Consider the following 24,316-nt stretch of genomic DNA (forward strand, 5'->3'; position numbering starts at 1 on the left):
AAGAGAGATCTACAAGAACCTAGGAAGAGGCTGCTGGATCTAACCAAAGCTGCATACATACCAGACATTGAAAGCACATCCCTGCCCCAAACAAACATGATAACTGTATTGTGCTAGGAACTGTAACTCAGTTAAGGGTAAACGCTGTTATGGGTGTGCTTTAAATGTTCTTTAATGTTCTTTTCATGCTGGTAGAGATGCATGTTTACTTCTGAAACCAATAGTCATTACACATTTGGACTGATGTGATTTTAAAACAAACAAACAAACAGTTTATTTTAAGAAAACCATTTTGTTTCTATTTCTTTAACAGTTTCGGTCTTTCTGAGTTATTTTTGTGCAGAAGAGTTCTTAATCTGAATTAGAAATCTCCACCACCTTTTGCACCTTTTAAATGCACTTGGACAAACTCTCCTGGTCTGACCAGTGCTATTGCTAAGGTCCTATTTCTGAACTTGCCTTATTTATTTATTTATTTATTTATTTATTTATTTATTTAAAAAAAAAGCCATCACCAGCAGCTACAATGGGAAGGAAAGGTGTGGGGATGTCCTAAAACAATTCAGTAATCTAAATTACAGATATGCCTCTAGAAAAAACCCTCTGGTTGTATATTGATAGATCATACTGTATGCTCGTTCAACAAGTAATGCAATTCCATTCATCTCCTGCATTGTTAACCATAAGTCACAGCTAGAAGGCTGGCAGAGGCATAGCGTTCCTGCTAAAATGATGACCCTGTGCGTTCCTCTCTTTGCCTTCCAACAACTTCAACCGCTGTAGGTTTTTGGTGGCCTCAGAAGTTCTGTTATATGTTTGTCACCTGTTGACACTGATGTATCATGAAAACCTACTGTCCACATGTGTGAGATATTTCCACCAGTCTTTCTATATTTACCTTTCTCTTATCTAACATGGGATTGTGCTTGGAGATCGGCTAATAGAGATCAGCGCTATTTCTGTGCTCGGGTTTCTGTTTGTTGGCCTTCTCCTTGTCCTCGCAAGCCTTCAGCTTTTTCTTGTCATCACTGGAGTCTCGGTGGCACAGCCCCTCTTCACTGCCCGTTGGCAAGCTGTCAAACGTGTTCTCTTTATTGACCGCCCGAAGATTTTGCCCTTTCCTGCTCTGGCGGCAGAAGTCAGCACATTTCTCCATGCAATTAAACCTGGTCTCGGTGGTACACGCGTACATCCCAGCAGGGACAGCGAGCACCATGGCACATACAATGATGATGATATGGATGAGCTTCTCCCGCTGCTCCAGCTCGCTGATGTCACTTCCTGTAACAAACACAATGCACTGCCCCTTTTGAGGCATCTGGTTCCTCAGAGTAACACACACTTCATACTTGGTGGCAGGGAGAAGGTCGTTGACAGAGTAGCTATTGATACCGGGGCCAATGTATATCATGTCTTTCTTAGAGTCATCATACTTCCCAAAATGGAGTGTATACCAGGCTTCTCCTGGATTCTCTGTCAAGCTGTACCACTCCAAAGTGATCCCATAGACCGTCTGCTTGGCAATCCTCACATCGATGTATGAATTCTCACCTGAGACTGAGGAAGAGAAGGAGGAGGCCGCCGCCCTTGGAGCTTGAACTTTCAGCATCATTGTGGCTGAGGTGTTGCCAAGGAAGTTAGCAGCTGTGCATGTATAATTGCCTTCATCCACAAGGTGGGCAGAAGGAATAATCAATTCTGACTTAATTCTATCTTCACTAATATGGGTGGTGGATGCTAGGGAGGGGGAAGGAAAAAAGGACACACATGTTAGTAGTACCAGCACTCTAGATCCCTGATGTTTTAATAGAACAACATAGAGATGTGCAAAAATTCCTTTAAAATTGCAGCGGTTTCAACGCAATGATTTCAGCTATTATTTATTTATTTATTTATTTATACCCCGCCCATCTGGCTGGGTTTCCCCAGCCACTCTGGTCGGCTCCCAACAGAATATTAAAAACACGTTAAAACATCAAACATTAAAAACATCCCTAAACAGGTTTGCCTTCAGGTGTCTTCTAAAAATCAGATAGTTGTTTATTTCCTTGACATCTGATGGGAGGGCGTTCCACAGGGTGGGCACCACCACTAAGAAGGCCCTCTGCCTGGTTCCCTATAACCTCACTTCTCGCAGTGAGGGAGCCGCCAAAAGGCCTTCAGAGCTGGACGTCAGTGTCCGGGCAGAATGATGGGGGTGGAGACGCTCCTTCAGGTATACTGGGCCAAGGCTTGATGTTCCTTAAATGGTTTGCCAAATTAGGAGAGCAGGTGTGATATACTTAAAGTACTGATTCTGGACTGGGGAGACCTGGGCTGAGATCCATGCTCATTCATGAAGTTCCCTCAGCGATATTGGATTAGGACTTACTATTTCTCTGCTTATGCCAGCCATTTCCTTTTTAATCTCTCTAGGGTTCAACATATCCTATAACTTATGATGATGCTGGTTGCTGTCATCATAATAAAAGTGTTGTATTTAATGCAAGTCTTACTCAGAGTAACCCATTAGAGCAGAGCTTTCCAAACTTTTCACGTCGGGTACACACTTTTTAGACATGCATCATTTTGCAACACAGTCATTCAGTTTCACTAACAAACTGGTGGTTAACCTAACCCCTTTCCAGCCCCAGGAGGAGTGCAGGGAGCGTTTGTGTGACACCCACACACTGCAGCCAACAGACAAATGTGTCACAACACACAGTTTGGAAAGCTCTGCCTTAGAGCTAGTGAACATAACTGACGTAGGTCCATTAATTTTACTCGGTAGAATTCAGCAGCATAAAACTCATTGTTTTGCTGTAAATGCAGATAATGGGTGAAATCCCACACTGTGCAAGTAGACTTGCTCATGGAATTTCCCTTCCACTCCTTCCCCCACGTAGCCGTTCAATACTCTGCAGAATATTTTCAGGGTATGCGGAGGGCTGTAAGAAGAAGGCGAGGCAGGGGAAGTCCCATTGCATGAGCCGATCCTATTCTGCTCAGGTAACAGGAGTGTGGATGCAACCCCAAGGGTGGAAGTCATTATTCTTCCCTTATCCCTTCTCCCATGATTGATGGATCCTTCAAATTCTCTGTTCCATGCTACCTCACCTGTGTCCCACGGTTGGGATTGCATGATACTGCTTCCAACAACACTCAATAAAATGTTTTCTTTTTATTTATTTTTAAATAAAAACCCCAGCCTAAAAGACTTCTGTTGTGAGGATCAAGTGGGAAACTTTATCCTCGCACTATGTGAAGGATAAAACAGGGAAGTCCCACACATGCTACTTAGGAGGAAAAGGAAGTATGCAAATATGACCAAACTAATCTCCCAGAAGGTTTGCTTTTTTGGAAAGTCTTCCCCAGAAATTTCACTGCCCTTCTTGTCACTTCTCTCACAATGACCTCAGGTGTTCTTGCCTGAAAAGAACCTCCAAACTCATCTTTGAAAGGTATCATACTAGACAATTCTAAACTTCCGAAGTTGAAAGACAGCTGTGTTGGCCCATAAGAAAAGCAGCAAATTCCACATTAGGGCAATGCCATGAAAAATGTCAGAAGAGTGTGCAAGCTTTCAATGAAGAGTTCTGGGAAACCCAGAAACTTGCTTCTTATTTTGGTTAGCCTTAAAACAGTCTTGCCTGAATGTGGACTCTGGAATTCAGATCCTGTTATTCTCTGAGGACCTCCTGAGCAAGATGGGACCCTCACTACAATCACCACTAGACCTCATCATATTCGTTACCAAGACGATGAGACGATGGCGGAGAAGGTGCCATCGAAGGGCACAGGCTGAAGAAGGCCTCAGATACCCCTACACTTATTTAGTGCACATTATCACCTAGTGATCGAGGAAATGACAGCTTCTGTACATTTCATACACCATGGAGACCCAAGAGAGCTTGCTATGAAGAACATGGATTTATCCAGTGATCGTAGAACTCTCAGGTGTGACATGGCAGGTCTTGACTGAAGGTAGCTACGCAGTGGCAAACCCTAACTTCAAAAATGATGAAGTGTCTAGTGTCATTCAGGATTTTTAAGTCAACAGAGCAGCAGTCATCCATACTGGTTGCCAACTGACCCCCAAATGCCAGAATAATATGGAACTCTTTTACCGTGCTCTTGAGACTTTCCTTTCCTCTCCATAAGGTCTATGAATCAAATCAAGGTCACTGTTTCTAGCTACAACCATTCAGGTGAACTGCAAAAGAAGCAATTAAGACCTATGGGAATGAATGTGTATATATATATATATACTCAGAAACTAGCTGAAGCAATTTCATTTCAACTGTCTAGAATAATTTACTTCAAGGCTGAGTCCAGCCTAGGAAAATTCCAGCCCTGTAGGAATCAGTTTAGGAAAGCTGCATGCAATTTAGCCAATACAGTAAGACTGCAAATGTGGCTATAGCAATCCTCACCCCCCGTTTATGGCTTGGAGGGGGTCAGGATGTGTCAAAGGATTCCTTCCACTTGGTTCCACTCAGCTCTACAAGGCTTTGCTATTAGGGGGTCCCTGCTGCTAGGGAGGTCCCTACTGTTTCTGCTGGCAACACATGCTACCAATTGGTTGGTTATATGCTCGCCTGTGGTAGCCAGCATAAACTCCCCAAATGGGGTCACTTTGTGGGAAGGGAGGATGCCCACCAAGCCTCTGCTGTATCCTAAGCCAGTGCAGCTACTGGCAATGGGGCAACCCAGGATTCTCTTCTGTGGCAGCCTGGAAGTGGGACAGCAAGAATCACCCGTTTTACTGATCTACTCTGCCAACTTCAGCCATGGTTGGCACGAGCAGCAGGGATTCAAATGCAGCTCCGTTCAGCCCTACTGCCTCCAATTGGAACTTTGGGTTGCAGCCTTTGGTTGTATGCAAGACTACGTCTCCTTGAAGTCAACGGAGCTTGCTTCCAGCTATAAGTGTATAGAATTGCTTGGTTGATATTGTTAACTCTTGCCTTCATTTTATACACCATTCAGATATTCATAAGCAGTAAATGGCTGTCTGAAAAGCTCCAGGATCAAATATGCCTTAAAGAGTCACAGTCCAGCAAAAATTTACTGACAACTATTTCTTATCAAAAACAATGGAAAGGGGCTTCATTGTGACTAATGAAACCCTCTGTGATGTGAGGGTGGTGACTCATGACAGGGCCTTCTCTGAAGTGTCCTCAAAACTGTGGAATTTTCCTCCCATAGGGGCACATCTTTCACCTCTCCTTTTGTAACTGAAGTATTTTGTCGTTGTCGTCCTCCCTGTAAATTGTATCATTAGTTGTATCTCATTCATTGCTACTGTTGTTTTATGGTTTGTGGGTTATATTTACTATTTCATGATTGTTTTTTAGCTTGTGTAAGTCATCCCAGGACATTAGAGGAAAGCACAGTTAAGAAATCAAAGGGTGGGGGAGAGAAAAACATAAAGAGGGAAGGAAGGGAAAGAAAATAATTCAGCTTCCCTTGATTTTAGCTGAATGCAGTTGTGGCTAATTTGTGCTGGATTATCCGCAAAGCCCACAATTCAATTTGTTTCAATTGGATGCTATACCATGGCCAATGTATAAAGTAATTAATAAACGAAGTATTGCTAATGAAGCAAGTCATACGAGATATAGAGAAGTCATTGTTACAAAATGGCACTCCAGTGATGGGTCAACCCAGAGAATGTGAGGGGGGGGGGTCTGGAAGAAGGGAAATATGAGTAGACTTGGCAATCTCATTAAGATGTTTCAAAGAAAATGTGAGAGAGCACATGGCATATGATGGATATATTCAGCTATTTTCAGCAATTCATTGACACTGGAGCAGTCCAATTAAAATCATTTGATGTACTCTAAGGAACATAGAGTGCTATTTCATATCCAGTCTGACTATTCACCCATCTACCCCATTATAGTCTTACTAGTACTAGTAAGATCTCAGGCAGGAATCACTGGGTACCTGATCCTTTTAGCTTAGAGTTTCCAAGGATTAAATCTGTGACTTTCTACATTCAAAGAATGTGATCAGCCACTGGGTTATGCTCCTTCCCTAAGTCACCGTGGTATGGGTTTCATACCCAAAGGATGGTATTTTTAAGCAAGTCATAATAAATGTGAGCATCCAGGAAGCTCAGCATATCCATCCAGGCATAGTATGTTTGTTTTTGTTTTAATTCCACCCCCCCCCCAAAAAAATATATATATTATGGAACCAGAGAAACAAGTAAACAACAATATAATTTCAATAATATAGCCAACTGAAGACAGGGCATACAAAACCTAAATCAAATGATAATACTCAATCTGAAATCATGACAATCATATTTCTCTTGATGACACACAGAGAGATTTTTGTACGTCTAAACCAAAACTATGCTTGTTTCATCAGTCTCCTGCTCATATAGAGGGGAGCCATTGTTGGTTGTTGGTTGTACCTGAAGGAGCGTCTCCACCCCCATCGTTCTGCCCGGACGCTGAGGTCCAGCACCAAGGGCCTTCTGGCGGTTCCCTCATTGCAAGAAGCAAAGCTACAGGGAACCAGGCAGAGGGCCTTCTCGGTATTGGCGCCCGCCCTGTGGAACGCCCTCCCATCAGATGTTAAAGAGATAAACAACTACCTGACATTCAGAAGACATCTTAAGGCAGCCCTCTTCAGGGAAGTTTTTAATGTATGACATATTAGTGTATTTTTGGTATTTGTGGAAGCCGCCCAGAATGGCTGGGGAAACCCACCCAGATGGGCGGGGTACAAATAAATTATTATTATTATTATTATTATTATTATTATTATTATTAATCAAACAGGACTGAGAAGACCCAGGTTCAAAGCCACACTCAACCATGAACCTCATTCAGTGATCTTGTGCAGTTGCTATCCCTTTGCCAGTCAATTTCACAGAAATGTTATAAGAACAAAATGGAGGGAAGGGACACGGAAATGTTGTAAGAACAAAATGGAGGGAGGGGACAATGCATGCTACCCTGAGCTTCTTAGAGGAAAGGTGGAATAGAGACATAATAGGCAGAGAAGGGACTGGTGGTGAAGTTATCTAATACTTCAGCCCTCCTAAATCAACATGATTTTTTAACAAGAATCTGACCGGCTTTACTCATATAATATCACACAATGGTTGTCCACTTTTCACCCACCTTTTCTATTTGGTAAGTGGCAGCCCATTCACAAAAAAGTGAATAAGCCAGTTTAGTCTCATTGAATCTAGTGGGCTAACTCAGCTTAACTGGTTTGCAGTCAGCCCCTGACTAGAAGTTCAGAGGCAAATGAATATAACTTTCCTTGGAGTAATCTTACCATTAAATCCTCGTAGGTGCTTTAACATATAGGTCCACCAGATTGCTGGGGAAGGGCTGGCCTGCACCAGACAGGTCAAGGTCACATTCAGCCCAACATATACAGTGGGATTTGGCTCAGAGGGTGATACCAACGGCTTCATGCAGTTATTCAGCTCCACTTCATGAAAGTACTTTCCTGCTCTGAATTTGGGGCTTGAGCAAGTTAAGTAAGAATTCATCAGAATGATGGGTGGGCTAATAGATTTGATAAACTGGACAAACCCTCGCAGGCGACAGTCACATATCCATGGGTTGTCATGCAAAGCCAAGACCGCGTTGGAAATAGCATCTAGCTTCTTCTCCAGCTGCTGGGTTTTTTGGTACACAGGCCAGTTATAGAAAACATCCTTGGAGATGACAGTAAGCTGATTGGAAGAGATGTCTAAATAGGTCAGGCTAGGCAGATAGCGGAGGGCATGTTCTGGAAGGACATCGAGCCTGTTGTGCTTTAGATCCAGTATTTTCAAAGCCGGTGTGTCTTGGAACGCTGTCCATGGTACTGAAGTCAGCTTGTTCCCCTGCAATCTCAGCTCAGTCAAATCCGTCAGGTACTCGAGGCTTTTCAGATGCATGACCGTGATGTTATTGAAATTAAGCCAAAGATATTCCAAGGCACTGACATTAGAGAATGACCCACGAGGCAATTCTGTTAGGTGAGAATTTTCTATTCTAATTTTTTTTATATCTTCAGGGATGCCCCCAGGGATCTTTCTCAATGATGTTGACATGCAAAGCAAACTCCTAGAAAGCAAAACAGCAAAGTTAACATATTGCTTAGTTGGTTTTAATCCATTACAGTGGTACCTCAGGTTACATCCGCTTCAGGTTACATACGCTTCAGGTTACAGATTTCACTAACCCAGAAATAGTGCTTCAGGTTAAGAACTTTGCTTCAGGATGAGAACAGAAATCGTGCTCCGGCGGCACAGCAGCAGCAGGAGGCCCCATTAGCTAAAGTGGTGCTTCAGGTTAAGAACAGTTTCAGGTTAAGAACGGACCTCCGGAACGAATTAAGTACTTAACCCGAGGTACCACTGTACATGGAATGACAGCAAAGTGAAGGTTTCTGTTTTTATGACACTGTTAAGAATGCACTTGCTTCATTTTCATCTTTCTTGTTTTAACACCCAAACAAAAGTACATTAACATCGCTATTAGCATCATATCCGAAGACTTACTATTTCAGAAAACTAATCATGCCCTAAAAATGAACTTGAAATTAAACAGAATTCTTAAAAATACTAGCAATATTGGGCACAATTCAGCCACTACTTGTTGTTCCCAGGTTTCTCTATAGTCCTACCAATGTTTCTTACCTTCCAAAGTTATCGTTGGAACAGGTGCATCCTGTGACACAAGATGAAATTGTTGGGTTTGTCCCATAAGAGAAAAGCAGCAGAAGAAGAAGACATGCATGACAGATGAGATCCATATTCTTCCTGAAGTAAACACTGTGCAGGTTTTGCAACAGACAGAACAACAGCCTCCAAGTAGCAAATCCTATTAGGAGTAATCTTCTTTGACGCAGGGATAGCTGCTTCTGAAGACCTGGTGGGATCCTATGGATTTTTGCACATATTTTTCCAAACATCACTGTATCAAGAAGTAACTGCTCTGTTAGGTAGCTATAAATCTGTCCCTAAGTAACAGTTATATTTAATTCAATGGATGACGTGAGAATATAGAATACGGCAAAGGAAACTGCAGTGGACATTCAGCCAGGAAGCCCATGGTTAAGTGATAGGTTAACTCTGTTTAGAGACCAGCTTTCAACATGACACAAGTTCCCAATATAAGAATAAACAGGCCTGATTTTCAGCTGAAACTCAACAAAACTCAGTTCCAGCACCTCTCAGGTGGGCGCCATTGCTAGAAAAATAGCACTGAAAATGTAATTAATTACCCTCCCTCCCCCCCCCCTCAAAAAATTGGAAGGTCATAAAAGAAAATAAAAATGGAATCTCAATCTAATTCCCAAATGTCTGGTGGAGGTGGGATGTTCACATGCCTGTGATAAGAGACCAGGGAAGAACATATATAGGCTTCTTGGGGGGAGGGGTATAAGGCTAAGGTGAGGTTTAAACAAGGGGCTTTCTAGCTCATAGCCACATTGCTTCACTGGCTCTGCTATACCATCTCTGGAAATGCAACACACCCCAGGTGTAAACAACACAGCAGAAAACAATCTAAATGACCCAAAATTACCTAAAAGCCTCAAAAGAAAATAACACACCCCAGGTGTAAATGACACAAGAGAAAATAAACCTCTAAAGTCACTAGATCTTCTACACAAGAAATTGGTGAACATCAAATGGAGTGGGAGAGTTCAGTGACACCGGGGGTAGTCTCACAATTTTCATCTAAAGGGGCCTGTGAGACGGATAAAAGGTGGTGCAAAGCAACAGTTCACCTATGACATTATGCCCACATGTCATAATGGAGGGCTTAGTGATGTTTGCATGGATCCACCGTCTGTAAAAGGGTAAAGGTAAAGGAACCCTGGATGGTTAAGTCCAGTCAAAGGCAACTATGGGGTTGCGGCACTCATCTTGCTTTCAGGCTGAGGGAGCCGGCGTTTGTCCACAGACAGCTTTCCAGGTCATGCGGCCAGCATGACTAAACAGCTTCTGGTGCAACGGGACACTGTGACGGAAACCAGAGCGCACAGAAATGCCATTTACCTTCCCACCGGAGCGGTACCTATTTGTCTACTTGCACTGGTGTGCTTTCGAAAAACTAGGTTGGCAGGAGCTGGGACAGAGCAAAGGGAGCTCACCCTGTCTCAGGGATCTGAACTGCCGACCTTCTGATCAGCAAGCCCAGAGGCTCAGTGGTTTAAACCATAGCATCTCCACCACTGAAACATACACGACACCCATGTTGGTGGTTCACACAAACAGTAATTCCTGTACAAGACTGTTAGGATATAGTTCTGTTCCACCTTAAAGGGTCAGGCATGATTGTTGTGTATCACATGCCTGTTTACTCCCAGCACTGTCTGCTGGGAACTTCCATTTTGTATATAGCTTTTGTTTCTGACTTACAGTATTTCCTGGACACGGAGGCAAGCAGTCATGCTTTCCTTTGTTCTGAACTACGTTGAATAAAGCTGTAAATATGCTCTCCTGTCTGCATCTTTCATTGTGGAGACTGCTGAAAGGGTGTGCACAGGTCTTGGAATGTCTCTGAGGCTCGTGTCGCTAATTGACTGATGCTGTTCCACAGGAGACCGGTGATCGTCTGGAGACAACTGGAGGCCTGACTGATGCCTCCGTCTCCCTGGCAGTATCCCAACAAAGACAGCCATGGCTGCAATGTTGCTGCAATGTTCTCACAAGCCAACTGCATGGGGCCCACTATTACGAATGAAATATCTCTTAAAATTTGGTGCCTAAGGACTTCCGGAGGCGGCGCGAAGGGTAATGGCTGCCCTTTCCTAACGGGAAGGGAAGCTCCGCACGAGAAAGGATCGTCCGCTACGGCGCAGCGGAGACCCAAAAACGGAAAACCGCAGGCAGCAGAAGCCTGCGGTCCCGGGACCCGGCGGGCGCCAGAAGCGGCCACCGAAACGTTGAGGGAGCCTCGTAAGGGGCTCCGGATCGCGGAGGAGGCTGCGGCGCTGTGGGTCGTTCCGCAATCGGCGGAGTGAAGCCGCGTAGCTGTTGCCAGTGAGCGCTGACCTTTCTTCCTGAAATTTATGCTTTAAAAACAACAACCCGTGAGTAAACAACTGACTGTATGTAATTCGGGACTTTAAAACATTAAATTTGGCTGAAAGCGGATTGACGAAAAACAGGAAGTCCGTCTTCCGCTCCCATTGAACTTGAACGCAAAGAGCGTGGAGGAGTGGAGGCAAAGAGAGACCTTTTAAACTATTTGATCTGAGCACCCATTGAACTTTATTTTAAGTGGAATAAATAACCTCATGTGCTGGACTCTTATGAATTTTAGTTATATTTTAATCTTTCTCCCTTTGGAGCTACATTTTAACTAAAAACCCCAGGCGCTGGAACTGCCTGAGAAACTGAGCTGTCAGCTTGCAGTTTGCAGCTTGGATACTTTGAATCTGAACTTTGAAACAATCTGAGAGAGTCTGAACTTGTTACTTTGAAGCATTTGGATTACCAGCTTACACCATCAGAAATACTGTTGTTGTACTAAACCTTAACTCTGCTGAAAAATCTTTTTATTGAAGGTTCTTGGACTTAGAAATTTGACTTTATTTTAACTGAAATTGATTTCTTCCCTGAAATATTTTAAACTCCCCCTAGAGGATTTGGGACTTATAACAGTGACTTTTATTTTACTTTCTTTTTCCCGGCCCCTTATTGACTGTGACCATCTGTGCCGGGGCTTTCTCATGGGAACAACTCAGCTTGACCTTGAATTTTAGATAACTTTGGAATGAGTGGTACAAGAAGGAGAGGAAGAACTAAACAAACAACTTTGACAACTTTAACCGCAGCCTCACAGGCACGTAGATCATCTGTGCCTACTTTGCCCTCTGAGGTCGAAACTGTTTCTCTGCCACGGGCAGGGGAGGGAGAAACTGAGGAATTACAACTGGAAGATATGGCCTCAGGGGCAAGCACTACTATTTTAGAGAAAATTTTTGAAAAATTAGAATCTTTGGATAAGAAAGTAGAATCTTTGGACAAGAAAGCTGATGAGCAAACATATAAAATTGAGCAGAACATAGAATGTTTAAATAAATTATCTGGACAAGTCGCACAGAATACTCAAGCAATCGGAGAATTGAAGGAGGCTGCAGGGGAAAATCGGAAATTGGCTGAAGATACCAGCCAAAAACTTGAAAATTTAGAACAAGAGGTAAGACCACTCTGCAAGCAAGTAGGCGAACATCAGACCTATTTGTCCATGCTTGAACTGCGGAACAGGGAGAGCAATTTAAGGATAAGAGCAATACCAGAAGTGGAAGAAGGCAACCTAGCTGAGTTTCTGACTAAAGAATTCTCCAAATTTTGGAGTTTAGAGGAAAAGGACTTTAAAATTGTTTCAGCTTTTAGGCTCGGAAGACTTCTAAAGAAAGAGAAGCCCAGAGACTGTTTGATAATATTGAGGTCAAAGGAGGAAAGGGATAAGATTTTGGGCCTACACTACGGAAAGTCACTGGACATTTTGGACAAAAGAATTGAGATCTACAAGGATATTCCTAAACAACTGCTAGATCTTAGATCTGACTATTTGGAGTTGACAAGACTACTAAGGAAGAATTCAATCATCTTTAGGTGGGAATTTCCTCAAGGACTATCTTTTACCTTTAGAGGGAAGAAGATCAAAATCAGAACATCGGAAGACAGAGATAAATTTCTGAACGTATACGGAGAGGACCTTCACAAAGGAATTGACCAACTTCCAGGGCCTGAAACACCAGAGGTATCTGCACCCTTGGACTCTGAAGATTCTCTGAACAAGATACCACCCCTTGAAAAATAACCAGATTTATTCAGGATGTCTCTGCAACTTTTGAGTTGGAACATTAATGGCTGCAATATCCCGGAAAAAAGGAGAAAAATTTTTCATATACTAAAAAAAGAACAATTGGATATTATCTGCTTACAAGAAACACACGTGACTAGGCTCCATAGAAAGGTGTTAATAAACAAAAGACTTGGCCAAGAATTTATATCTTCGGACAGAGTAAAGAAGCGAGGAGTGGTGATATATGCAAAAGAGAGCCTGTCACCTAAATTCTTATTCAAAGATGAACATGGAAGAATATTAGGAATTGAGATACAACATCAAGGAGAAAAGATTCTGATATTAGGAATCTACGCACCAAATGACGGGAAATCGGAATTTTACAAGAAGTTGCATGAGACTATGCTGGACTATCTGGACTACAACAACATCATTATGATGGGAGATATGAATGGGGTCGTATCGACAAACATGGATAAGTCACAAAATCAAAACGTTACAAAAGACGGCAGACTACCAAAGACCTTTTTTGAAATGGCTGACAATATGGACTGGATTGATATTTGGAGAACTAAGAACCCCCTGGGAAGAGAGGGAACATTCTTCTCTGAAGCCCAACTGACTTGGACAAGAATCGACCAAATATGGATATCTAGAGGTCTGGCACCCAAGGTCAGAAAAGTAGAAATCTGCCCAAAGACCTGCTCCGACCATAATGCGCTGAAGATGGATATGACACTATTGCCAACCGGCTCCTTTAGATGGAAGATGAATGATAGCTTGTTTAGAGATCAGGAGATTGTCAAGAAGGCCCAAAAAACTTTGAAGGATTATTTTGAAATAAATATGAACACTACGGTGGAAAAAAGAACTATCTGGGACGCAAGCAAAGCTGTGATGAGGGGGTTCTTGATACAACAGAACACTGTAAAGAAAAGAACACAAAATGAAAGGAAAGATAAGATTTTGCAGAAAATTAAAGAATTGGAGAAGAAATTAAGATCAAACCCGAAGTCACAGCCGATTCTGAGAGAAATTAAACTATATCAAGCCCAATATTCTAAATTGATAAACCAAGAAATAGAATGGAAGATTAAATTAATGAAACAAAAAACTTTTGAATCGGCAAACAAATGTGGAAAACTGCTAGCTTGGCAGTTGAAGAAGAGACAGAAATTAAATACAGTTACAAACCTAGAAATTGAAGGAAGAAATATCCAGAACCCCATGGAAATTAGAAAGTGCTTCCAGAGATACTTTAAAAAATTATACACTCAAGGGCCGCAAGATGAGGTTGAGATTAAACAATTTCTGGAAAGAAATGGATTAACAAAGTTGTCACAAAAAAACAGATTAATCCTGAACAACAAAATAACACAACAAGAGATTGAACAAGCTATTCAGAACATGCAACTGGGCAAATCTCCAGGGCCAGACGGTTTGACCTCCAAGTATTACAAGACATTAAAAGACTATCTGACCCAACCAATGATGGAGGTCTGTAATGAAATTATGGAAGGGAAGAAGGCGCCGGAATCGTGGAAGGAAGCCTTTATCACATTGATACCAAAATCTGAAGCTGAAAAGACACAACTCAAAAACTATCGTCCCATCTCCCTTTTGAATGTGGATTACAAAATATTTGCAGACATTTTGGCAAGTAGATTCAAAAGAGTGCTTAATGAAGTAATTCATAAAGACCAGGCAGGCTTTCTCCCAGGTAGACATATGTTTGCAAATACTAGGAACATTATTGACGTTTTGGAACTTTTGCAAACAGACATAAATACAAAAGCAGTGTTAATTTTCATAGATGCGGAGAAGGCCTTTGACAATATTTCTTGGAAATTTATGAAGGGAAATTTGAATGAAATGGGAGTGGGACGGGGGTTTGAGAATGGGATTGACGCAATATATTCAGAACAAAAGGCCAAACTGATAGTTAACAATGTGGTTACAGAAGAGTTCAAAATTGAAAAAGGAACACGACAAGGCTGCCCGATTTCCCCTTTGTTATTTATTTCGGTTCTGGAGGTGCTCTTGAACTTGATCAGAGGGGACCGGTTGGTGGAAGGGATTCAGGTCGGAGCGAAACAATATAAATTGAAAGCTTTTGCAGATGACCTAGTTTTGACCCTGCAGGAGCCAGAGTCTAGTACGAAAAGAGTATTACAATTGATACAGGATTTTGGTCGGGTGGCGGGATTTAAATTAAACAAACAGAAAACTAAAGTGTTGGGGAAAAATTTGACAGATATAGAGTCGGAACGGTTTCAGAGAGAAACAGAACTAACTATGGTTAAAAAAGTAAAATACCTAGGGGTAAACATAACAGTAAAAAACCTGAGCCTATTTAAGGATAATTATGAAAAATGTTGGTCTGAAATTAAGAGAGACTTGGATAGTTGGACAAAATTGAAGCTTTCTTTGTTAGGCCGAATTGCTGCTATTAAGATGAATGTATTGCCAAAAATGTTGTTTTAGTTTCAAACATTACAGATTGTGGACAAAACGGAGTGCTTCCGGAAGTGGCAGAAAGATATATCTAAATTTGTCTGGCAGGGCAAAAAGCCCAGAATTAAGTTTAAGATATTAACAGATGCGAAAGAAAGAGGTGGCTTTGCCCTGCCAGACTTAAAGTTGTACTATGAAGCCGCAGCTTTCTGCTGGCTAAAAGATTGGCTACTTCTCGAAGACACTGACGTGCTGGATTTGGAAGGTTTTAACAATGCTTTTGGTTGGCATGCATACTTATGGTATGACAAAGTTAAGATCAATAAGGCCTTTAAGAACCATATTGTCAGGAAAGCACTGTTCAATGTCTGGACGAAATATAAAGACTTATTGGAAAACAAAACTCCAAGGTGGCTCTCACCTCTGGAGGCTAAGGCCCGAAAAAGACCCAATATGGAGGCCAAATGGCCAAAATATTGGGAATTATTAGAAAAAGATGGAGACAATTGGAAATTGCAGAGTTTGGAGAAAATGAAGGATAAGGTGCGAGACTGGTTACATTATGCTCAGATTAAAGAAGTTTTTAAAAATGACAAAAAGTTAGGGTTCCAGGTGGAGAAATCGAAGTTAGAAACAGAATTGTTAGAACCCAAAACCAAGGTACTATCTAGAATGTATAACTTGCTGCTAAAATGGAACACACAAGACGAAATGGTTAAATCGGCTATGATAAAATGGGCACAGGATATTGGGCATAACATTATGTTTGAGGACTGGGAAAGGTTGTGGACCACTGGGTTGAACTTCACTGCATGCAATGCTCTGAAGGAAAATGTTATGAAAATGATATATAGATGGTACATGACCCCAGTTAAACTTGCCAAAATATACCATTCGTCTGACAATAAATGTTGGAAATGTAAAGAAAATGAAGGAACATTCTTCCACCTCTGGTGGACATGCCCTAAGGTGAAGGCCTTCTGGGAAATGATATACAATGAGCTGAAAAAGGTATTTAAGTATACCTTCACTAAGAAACCAGAGGCCTTCCTTCTGGGTATTGTCGGCCAGAAGGTGTTAAAGAAGGATCGAACATTTTTCATGTATGCAACAACGGCAGCAAGGATTCTCATCGCAAAAAATTGGAAAACTCAAGATTTACCCACACTGGAAGAGTGGCAGATGCAGCTGATGGACTATATGCAACTGGCCGAGATGACTGGCAGAATCCGAGATCTGGGAGAAGAAAAGATGGAGGAAGACTGGGAGAAATTCAAGATGTATCTACAAAAACATTGTAATTTGTTTGAATGTTAAGAAGGATGCTAGATTATAAAAAACTGGCCACCACTAAACTAGATTTAAATTTGATGATAAGTGAGACTAAAGAAAATATAAAAATTTTATTGGAAAAAGTGTTAAATCATATTGGAATGTGTGGACATGAGATTGTAAACAAGTTGATAATTTGTTTGGAAAAATTTTTTTTTTAATGATGTAAATGGGAGAGGGGGACGCGAGGGAGTCCAAAGAAGTGAAGAATTTGTTGTTATAAAAGTAAGATTGTTTTATGTGTGCATTTATATTTTAAAAAAAACCTTAATAAATATTTATAAAAAAAAAAAATAAAATTTGGTGCCTAAGTTGTTGGGCAAAGACCAAGGTACTCCCATCAGCCTAATCCTATATATAATTGTTCACCGGTGTTAACAGGGGAGAGGGGGACCCATCAGCTTTTTGCTCTGCAATGAAAACCCCAAACTAAATGCTTAGATGCTACTCTTTACTTGGTTCAATGGAGATCACCAAAAGTGATATGGCACTTAAAAAACATCGACACAGGGCTGAAACATTTTGAAATGAGAAATCTGTATTCCTTTGGCAACATCTAGTGCTAGTTTTGTAGTTATCAGCAAGCTCTCACAAATTGTAACCCAAATGTAGCATAAATATGGCTTAAGTAACAGAGCATAAATAAGAACAGTAACAAAAATAAAACAATAAAAACCTAGATATGTCATAAGCAAGGAGCAAAGGCAGAAACCCTGCTGATGGAACAACAATCCTTAGGAAGATGGGTCAGAAACAGGTATTAGCCTTCACCTGCATGAAAATGTGTCAACAACACAGAGCCAGCACCTTTTGGAGTGGGAAATGATCTATTCTTTTGGTGACATCTAGTGTCAGTAGTTGGTATTAGTGTTTTCAGAGAACACTATGTTGATGGAAAAATGATTAGTCTCATCCCCATGAAGCCTAGCTGAAAACAGAGATTAGCCTGAACCTGCTTAACCCATCACCTTAGAAGACTAGGATAGAAAAGTATTTATAGCTACCTAGGTGACAGATTTGGTCTATAAACATCTTTGTCCTACTTGGTTTGGAGAGAGAGAGAGAGAGAACACTGGTCCTGATTCTGTAGAGCCCTTTAAGTCACAGGAGCCTTTGAATCCCCAGTAGGAAATGGACATAGTCAACATGGCAGACATATTCTGGAAAAGTTCTGCTGTATAAAGAGAGCCCCCAAGATACCTGCTTTGCATATTTGGTTCTATGTGTCATTAGCTAACTATAACAAAGCCCATCAGGCTGTGTGCTCAGTGTTGCTCCCAAATAAGCTATTTAATTCCTGGCTGTTTTTACAGCATGAGCTATCCTCCTGTTATGCCGGCTGGACAAGGCAGGGTCACTCACTACTAAGTCCCCTAGCATGCCATAATCTGACATTGTGATGCTGCTGTCATGCTGTGCCCCGTGTCATTACTAAAGCATTGCAATGTCAACGAAGGTCAAAATGGGTGATGATGGAAAGGGTGCAAGCAGGGAGGGGCAAGAATGGGATAAGTAACCTCAGTTGGAATCCTATTTACTCAGACTGGATCAGTGCTATGTATAAACCCCCATACAGTCATCCTAACCACGACAGTATTTCCTCTGAGTGGGAAGTCCCTGTCTTGACTAAGCTGTTGTAGGGAGCTTGCTTTTGCTCTCACTTTAGATCTGCAGTACTTCTCGCCGCAAAATGTTGGTTTTGACACTGTGGCTATCCTATGGAAAAGTGAAGCTTGTATTTTTTATTAACTATTTGGAGAGTTTCTATATCACTTTTCACTTCTGGGACATCTCATCAAAGTGGTTTACATATAAAACATAAAGGTAAAGGTAAGGCCAGTGTGGTGTAGTGGTTAAGAGTGGTAGACTCGTAATCTGGTGAACCGAGTTCAATTCCCTGCTCCTCCACATGCAGCTGCTGGGTGACCTTGGGCCAGTCACACTTCTTTGAAATCTCTCAGCCTCACTCACCTCACAGAGTGTTTGTTGTGGGGGAGGAAGGGAAAGGAGATTGTTAGCCACTTTGAGACTCCTTAGGGTAGTAATAAAGCGGGATATCAAATCCAAACTCCTCCTCCTCCTCCTCCTCCTCCTCTTCTTCTTCTTCTTCTTCTTCTTCTCTTCTGGACAGTTAAGTCCAGTCAAAGGCGATTATGGGGTGTGGCGCTCATCTCACTTTCAGGCTGAGGGAGCTAGCGTTTGTCCACAGACAGCTTTCCAGGTCATATGGCCAGCATGACCATATAAAACATATAAAGATAAAACATATAAACATCGTAGCACATCATCAAGAAAACCCAGCTACTGTATTTGAAACCATATCAGAACAGGGGGTGGGATTAAAAAGGGGGGGAAATCAATACCAGATCAGCAAAAATGGTCAGGGGCAGGTTCATCGCAGAAATCAATTCATCACAGAATATGGGGCTGGTTCATTACAGGTGTTTTGCCCCACTGTTCTCAAGAGCAGCCCTCGGTTTCCTCCATAGATATGAATGGCAGCCATGCTCCACTGCCCTCAAAGACACCACTGAAATAAAAATTGGATCTGTCTGCTGTTCCTGGTGGCCTCAGTGTCTAGAGACATTGCATTGTGTCGATTTGGCAAGAGCAAATGGTAGGCTTGAACCATCCTCCCAAGGGACAATGTTTAGGTTTGATTTTTGAAGCCCAGTTCCACAAGTCACCTTCCTCACCACTCAGCAATGGGGACAGAGCTAAGAGGGGCCAACAAAGGAAGGGTACCGTTGTCCCCTTGGGGGAGTGGGCTAAGTGAGGTATGCTCTGCGTTTCTGATGTCATTGCCTGTTGCTTGGTGTAATGATGCATGCAAGTGATGTCATGACTGGTGAGGGTCTTCAAAATTGCCAGTGGCTGTTGTGGCTGCTGCAGCTTTTTCCTCCCGGTGACAGGAAGGTTGCCTTGAAAGGTGTGGTGTTTGCATGACTGCTAACCAAGATCTCTGAGGTGTCTGTGGGGACGGACGACTTTAGGGAGCAACCGCAGAGGTATCAGGAAACACACTGTCGCAAGGTATGTGTAGTGCTGCTGCATCAGATATTTGTATCACATGATACAAGACCAACCAAAAGATGAGATATAGAATAAAGGCCAACATATAGATCTCGCATCTGCCATCTCTCCAAGCCTAGGAATCACAAAAATGTGCAATCTGCTGTTAGATTGGGAAACAAAAGATGAGCTTGTTAAAGTTTCTATAATACAAGGGGCAATAGATATAGGACATAATATAGATTTGAATCTCTGGGGAAAACTTTGAAAGAGCGATTTGAAGTTCACTGCATGTTATTCTTTGCAGAAAAACTACCCGAAAATGATTTATAGATGGTACTTAATTCCAAGTAGACTCGCTAAAATGTTTAAGTCCAAATCAGATAAGCATTGGAAATGTAATGAGGTTGAGGGTACGTTTTATCATATGTGGTGGACTTGTAAAAGGGTAAAAGAGTATTGGGGAATGATATATAATGAATTGAAAAGTAAGTTTAAAAGTACCTTTTCAAAAAAAAAAAGTCCTTTTTGTTGGGGATAATTCAGAGGGAAACTCTCAGGTGTGTGTGTGTGTGTGTGTGTGTGTGTGTGCGTGCCACTACTGCGGCCCATGTTTTTGTTAGCCCAAAAATGGAAAACGAGTGAGGTCCCAACCAAAGAAGAATGGCAACTTAAACTGATGCAATATGCTCAGCTTGAATATTTAACATATAGAATTAGAGAACAAGAAGAATGCACATTTAAAGAAGACTGGAAAATGTTTACTGAATACATAGGTGAAAACTGTTCATTTCAAAATGCTGGTAGCATTAAGATAAATTCCACAGTGTAAATAAGTTTTGATGGATGTAACAATGGGTTACTGAATGGTTTAGCTCATGTAAAATATGCAGGGATGTACGGTATGCAAAATGAACCACGGAAAGATAAGGAGGGAAGTCATTGATTTAACGTTGTTCAAATGAATATTTTGAAATGTAAATTAGAAAATTTAATAAAAATTATATATACTATGTAAAGGAATCACTCAACACAATAAGCAGACATATTCTAGAACACTCTGTTACAAGAATACTGCTACACAACTTATAGAAAATATGAGAAACTGGGTATTAAACCAGAAGTAGACAACAATAGGCTATAATAAGCATAAGATATTAAGCTTGCATCTGCCCTCTGGTGGCCATGTGTCCAATTACATTTAAATTAGAGCAGCAAGAAAAAGAATGCTCTGGAGGAGCATTTCAAAATGAAAATTATATTTCAAAATGAAATCATATTTGCTCAATCCCACCACAATTATATCGCAAACATTCACCAAATGTTCTGTAATTTTTATGTTTGCTTCGGAGCCTAGCATTCAACACAGCGAAACAGATTGCCCCCTCGGATGCTTACCTTATCAAAATGCCGAAAAGATTTTTGTTTAGACAAGCCTAGCCGGATATTTAGAAAGTTGCTGCAAGTGTTAACTCTTTTTTTGGTTGATTGTTATTTTTTGCTTTCCAAAAATCTCAGAGTTTTGCTAATAATTCTTATTGTACAAGTGTGATCTTGCTCCCACGCAAAACAGTGGTGGCTCAACATCTAGATGGCTTTTAAAAAGGATTGGACAAATCCATGGAGGAGATAGCTATCAAGCTTATTACTAGCCAAACACTCCACAGTTGGAGGCCATAATGCTTCTGATTATTATTATTATTATTATTATTATTATTATTATTATTTGAATTTATATACCGCCCTATACCTGGGGGTCTCAGGGCAGTTCACAGAATAAAATCAAGATAGAAAACCACAAAATACATAATAAAAATAACAACCCAATAGCCCCCCCCAAAAAAAACCCACATTTTAAAAGAGCATAGGATGTAAATCAGATCAACCAAAGGCCTGGTTAAAAAGGGACATATTTGCTTGGCACCTAAAGGTGTACAATGAAGGCGCCAGGCAAACTTCCCTGGGGAGAGCATTTCACAGATGGGGAGCCACTGCAGTTGCCACCCTTCGGATCTCTCAAGGAGGGGGCACACGTTGGAGGGCCTCAGAGGGGTAGGTTCATATGGGAAGAGGCAGTCCTTGAGGTATTGCAGTCCTGAGCTGTTTAAGGCTTTATAGGTCAAAACCAGCACTTTGAATTGGGCCCAGAATCTAATTGGTAGCCAGTGCAGTCAGACCAGGATTGGTGTAAACTGTCTTGCTCCGGTGAGCAACCTGGCAACTGAACCCTGCACTAGCTGAAGTTTCTGAACCGTAATCTAACCTTGAGGTTACCAGAGCATAGACAACAGTAGGAAGAAGGAGGAGGAGGAGGAGGAGGAGGAGGAGGAGGAGGAGGAGGAGGAGGAGGAGAGTAGTAGTAGTAGTAGTAGTAGTAGTAGTAGTAGTTTGGATTTGATATCTTGCTTTATCACTACCCGAAGGAGTCTCAAAGCAGCTAACATTATTCTTTCCCTTCCTCCCCCACAACAAACACTCTGTGAGGTGAGTGAGGCTGAAAGACTTCAGAGAAGTGTGACTAGCCCAAGGTCACCCAGCAGCTGCATGTGGAAGAGCGGAGACGCGAACCCAGTTCACCAGATTACGAGTCTACCGCTCCTAACCACTACACCACACTGGCTCTCTCTGTCTGGATAGGGGAGCTGCTAGAAGCCAGAAATGGGATAGTGCTCTTGCGTTTGGGTCCTGCTTGAAGGTTTCCCACAGGAATCTAGTCAACCACTGTGAGGATAGGGTATTTAACTAAATGGGCTATTGGCCTGATGCAACAGGCTCTTGTGTTTTTTATGCTGCTCCTACACCTCGTCTGTATAACCACCTCAGACAACAGCATTTACAATAGCAGCTGTGCCCGCCACCCTAATCCCGCCAGACTGGTCAGGGCAATGTGATACAGAAAGAAATGTCCCTACTCTGAACTGGCAACATTGGCTTCCCGTGTCATTGCTGCACTGTTGATTCTGTTGAGCTGTTTGGCATTGTGACATCAGCAAAGTAATCCCTGATTGGCTGGAATAGCATTATGAAGAAGAATCCCCAATAGGACCAAAAAAAGGGGGCACCAAAACAGCCTCCTGGAAAAGAAGTGGACAACAGGCACCCTGGGAGTCTCTCACCACTTGGAGATTGGGGTGGGACAAAGCAATAGCCTGATCCTCATTCTAATGTGTGCCCTGCAGTTGCTGCAGGAAGGAATTGTGCTGTCTGTAGGTGGGACTAAAGATCTGGGCCAGGATCAACACAGCCAAGACTTACATGCAAGCAACATATGAAGAGGCCTTCTGTTGAATGTGTAGTACAGCTTCTTCTACAGCTTGAGATAGTTAAATTGTGTGGAAATGGACTGGATGGCGCTTGTGCCACTAGAAAAAGACGGGAGGTGAAGCAAGAGAGGAAGTAAAAGCAGGCAGAGGTCTACATGTAAAGAAGATCTTCATTCTCCCAGACAATCTCTGCTTAAAATATAGAAATGCTGGAGTAGCTTTGTCCAGGCAAGGTGGCTGCTTCTTATGCTGTCAATGGAATGCATGTTTAGGCAGGAGATGGAAGAGTTTTTATGCTGCTTGAAGGTTAAGTGGGACAGCCCTGCTTCTTAGCTCTTGCCTCTTCTGTGAGCTGTCCAAGGTACTGATGCTGAACTAAACACTACATGCCATCAGCTCTGCAGCCTATTGATAGTTAACACTGCACGTAATCCACCAGCTCTCCTATGAAATTCACTCTCAAACAAAAAACTATCTAGAGGTGATTGCTGGTTGGATGTGTATGTCACTTTCCAATTTTCATCTATTATCTTGCCTTGTGGCCTCCAACACACCTTATGAATTCAGCTCCAAGAGTTCACTGTGCATAGTAAATGGAATTCCATTATAATTTTCTCCTGTTTTCCAACTCCCAAATATATAGCACAATTTACATTTAAAAAAAATATTTTTAAAAGTCCTATTTAGCATCTCACATTTTCCAATCATCATTCCAAATTCAAATGTTGAGCTTGGATTTCATTATTTGAGGTCTGCGTGTCAAGGTTGATCTCATGTGAACAGTTGAGAGACAACAAGAGAGAATGGCTCCGATTTGGGTTAGAAGACTGTGTCCCATCAAAAAAGTTTTATGGAACTCAAATTTTATCACATTCCTAAAAAATCAATGCCTTTTTGTGTACAGTGGTACCTTGGTTTTCAAACGTAATCCATTCCGGAAGACCATTTGACTTCAGAAACGTTCAAAAACTGAGGCGCAAAGGGCAGCCTGCAAATTTACAGAGGAAATTGAGAAAAATACAGTGGTACCTCAGCGGAAGCTGTTTGACTTCCAAGGCACGTCCGAAAATGGAAGCCTTTACTTTCAGGTTTTCAGCGTTCAAAAACCGAAACATTCGACTTCTGAGACACTCAGAAACTGAGGTACCACTGTATTACAATTTTAACTGGGTTCACATTAGAGATCCACATCTGTTTGACTTGCATCCTGCTTGCAAGCTTCCCATAGGCATCTAGTTGGCCACTGTAAGAATAGGATGCTGGACTAGCTGGGCCTTTGGTCCAATCTAGCAGGGCTGCTCTTATGTATTCATTTATTTTATTATTACATTTAGATTCCACTCTTCCTCCAAGCAGTTCAAGGCATTGTACATGACTCTCCCCCTTCCCACTGTATCCTCATGACAAGCCTGCAAGGTAGAGTAGGCTGAGAGATCGTGACTGGCCCAAGATCACCCCGTGAGCTTCATGGCTGAGTGGGGTTTTGAACCTGCG

The 24,316-nt window shown here is 41.9% G+C and overlaps 1 protein-coding gene across 6 annotated transcripts; it reads right to left on the reverse strand.

Moving 5' to 3' along the window:
* Positions 1–258: 258 nt before the first annotated feature.
* LRIT2 (leucine rich repeat, Ig-like and transmembrane domains 2) lies at positions 259–22,526 on the reverse strand. 6 transcript variants are annotated; one of them, XM_081861192.1, is made up of 4 exons: positions 22,472–22,526; positions 8,636–8,912; positions 7,279–8,060; positions 259–1,737 (listed from the first exon to the last, which is right to left on the reverse strand). In XM_081861192.1, exons 1-4 carry the CDS (start codon positions 22,485–22,487, stop codon positions 938–940), a joined length of 1,875 nt encoding a protein of 624 aa, XP_081717318.1. In that variant the 5' UTR covers positions 22,488–22,526; the 3' UTR covers positions 259–937. The 6 variants fall into 6 exon arrangements, with proteins under 6 accessions (XP_081717318.1, XP_081717317.1, XP_081717320.1 ...); XM_081861191.1 differs by lacking the exon at positions 22,472–22,526 and adding an exon at positions 17,552–17,881; XM_081861194.1 differs by lacking the exon at positions 22,472–22,526 and adding an exon at positions 17,355–17,490.
* Between the last annotated feature and the right edge of the window lie 1,790 nt (positions 22,527–24,316).

This window comes from Podarcis erhardii (genome assembly GCF_964252035.2).
Source record: "Podarcis erhardii genome assembly, chromosome: 5".
Classification (NCBI taxonomy): domain Eukaryota; kingdom Metazoa; phylum Chordata; class Lepidosauria; order Squamata; family Lacertidae; genus Podarcis; species Podarcis erhardii.

What these genes read in the sequence shown, in the direction of transcription:
- LRIT2 (XM_081861190.1), bottom strand. Translation starts at nt 9,627, where the DNA reads ATGTTCACCAATTTCTTGTGTAGAAGATCTAGTGACTTTAGAGGTTTA. An exon ending in AGGCTTTTAGGTAATTTTGG is followed by an intron (nt 8,879 to 9,514) that starts GTCATTTAGATT and finishes AAAAATCCATAG; the next exon opens with GATCCCACCAGGTCTTCAGA. An exon ending in TCCAACGATAACTTTGGAAG is followed by an intron (nt 8,061 to 8,635) that starts GTAAGAAACATT and finishes TTTGCTTTCTAG; the next exon opens with GAGTTTGCTTTGCATGTCAA.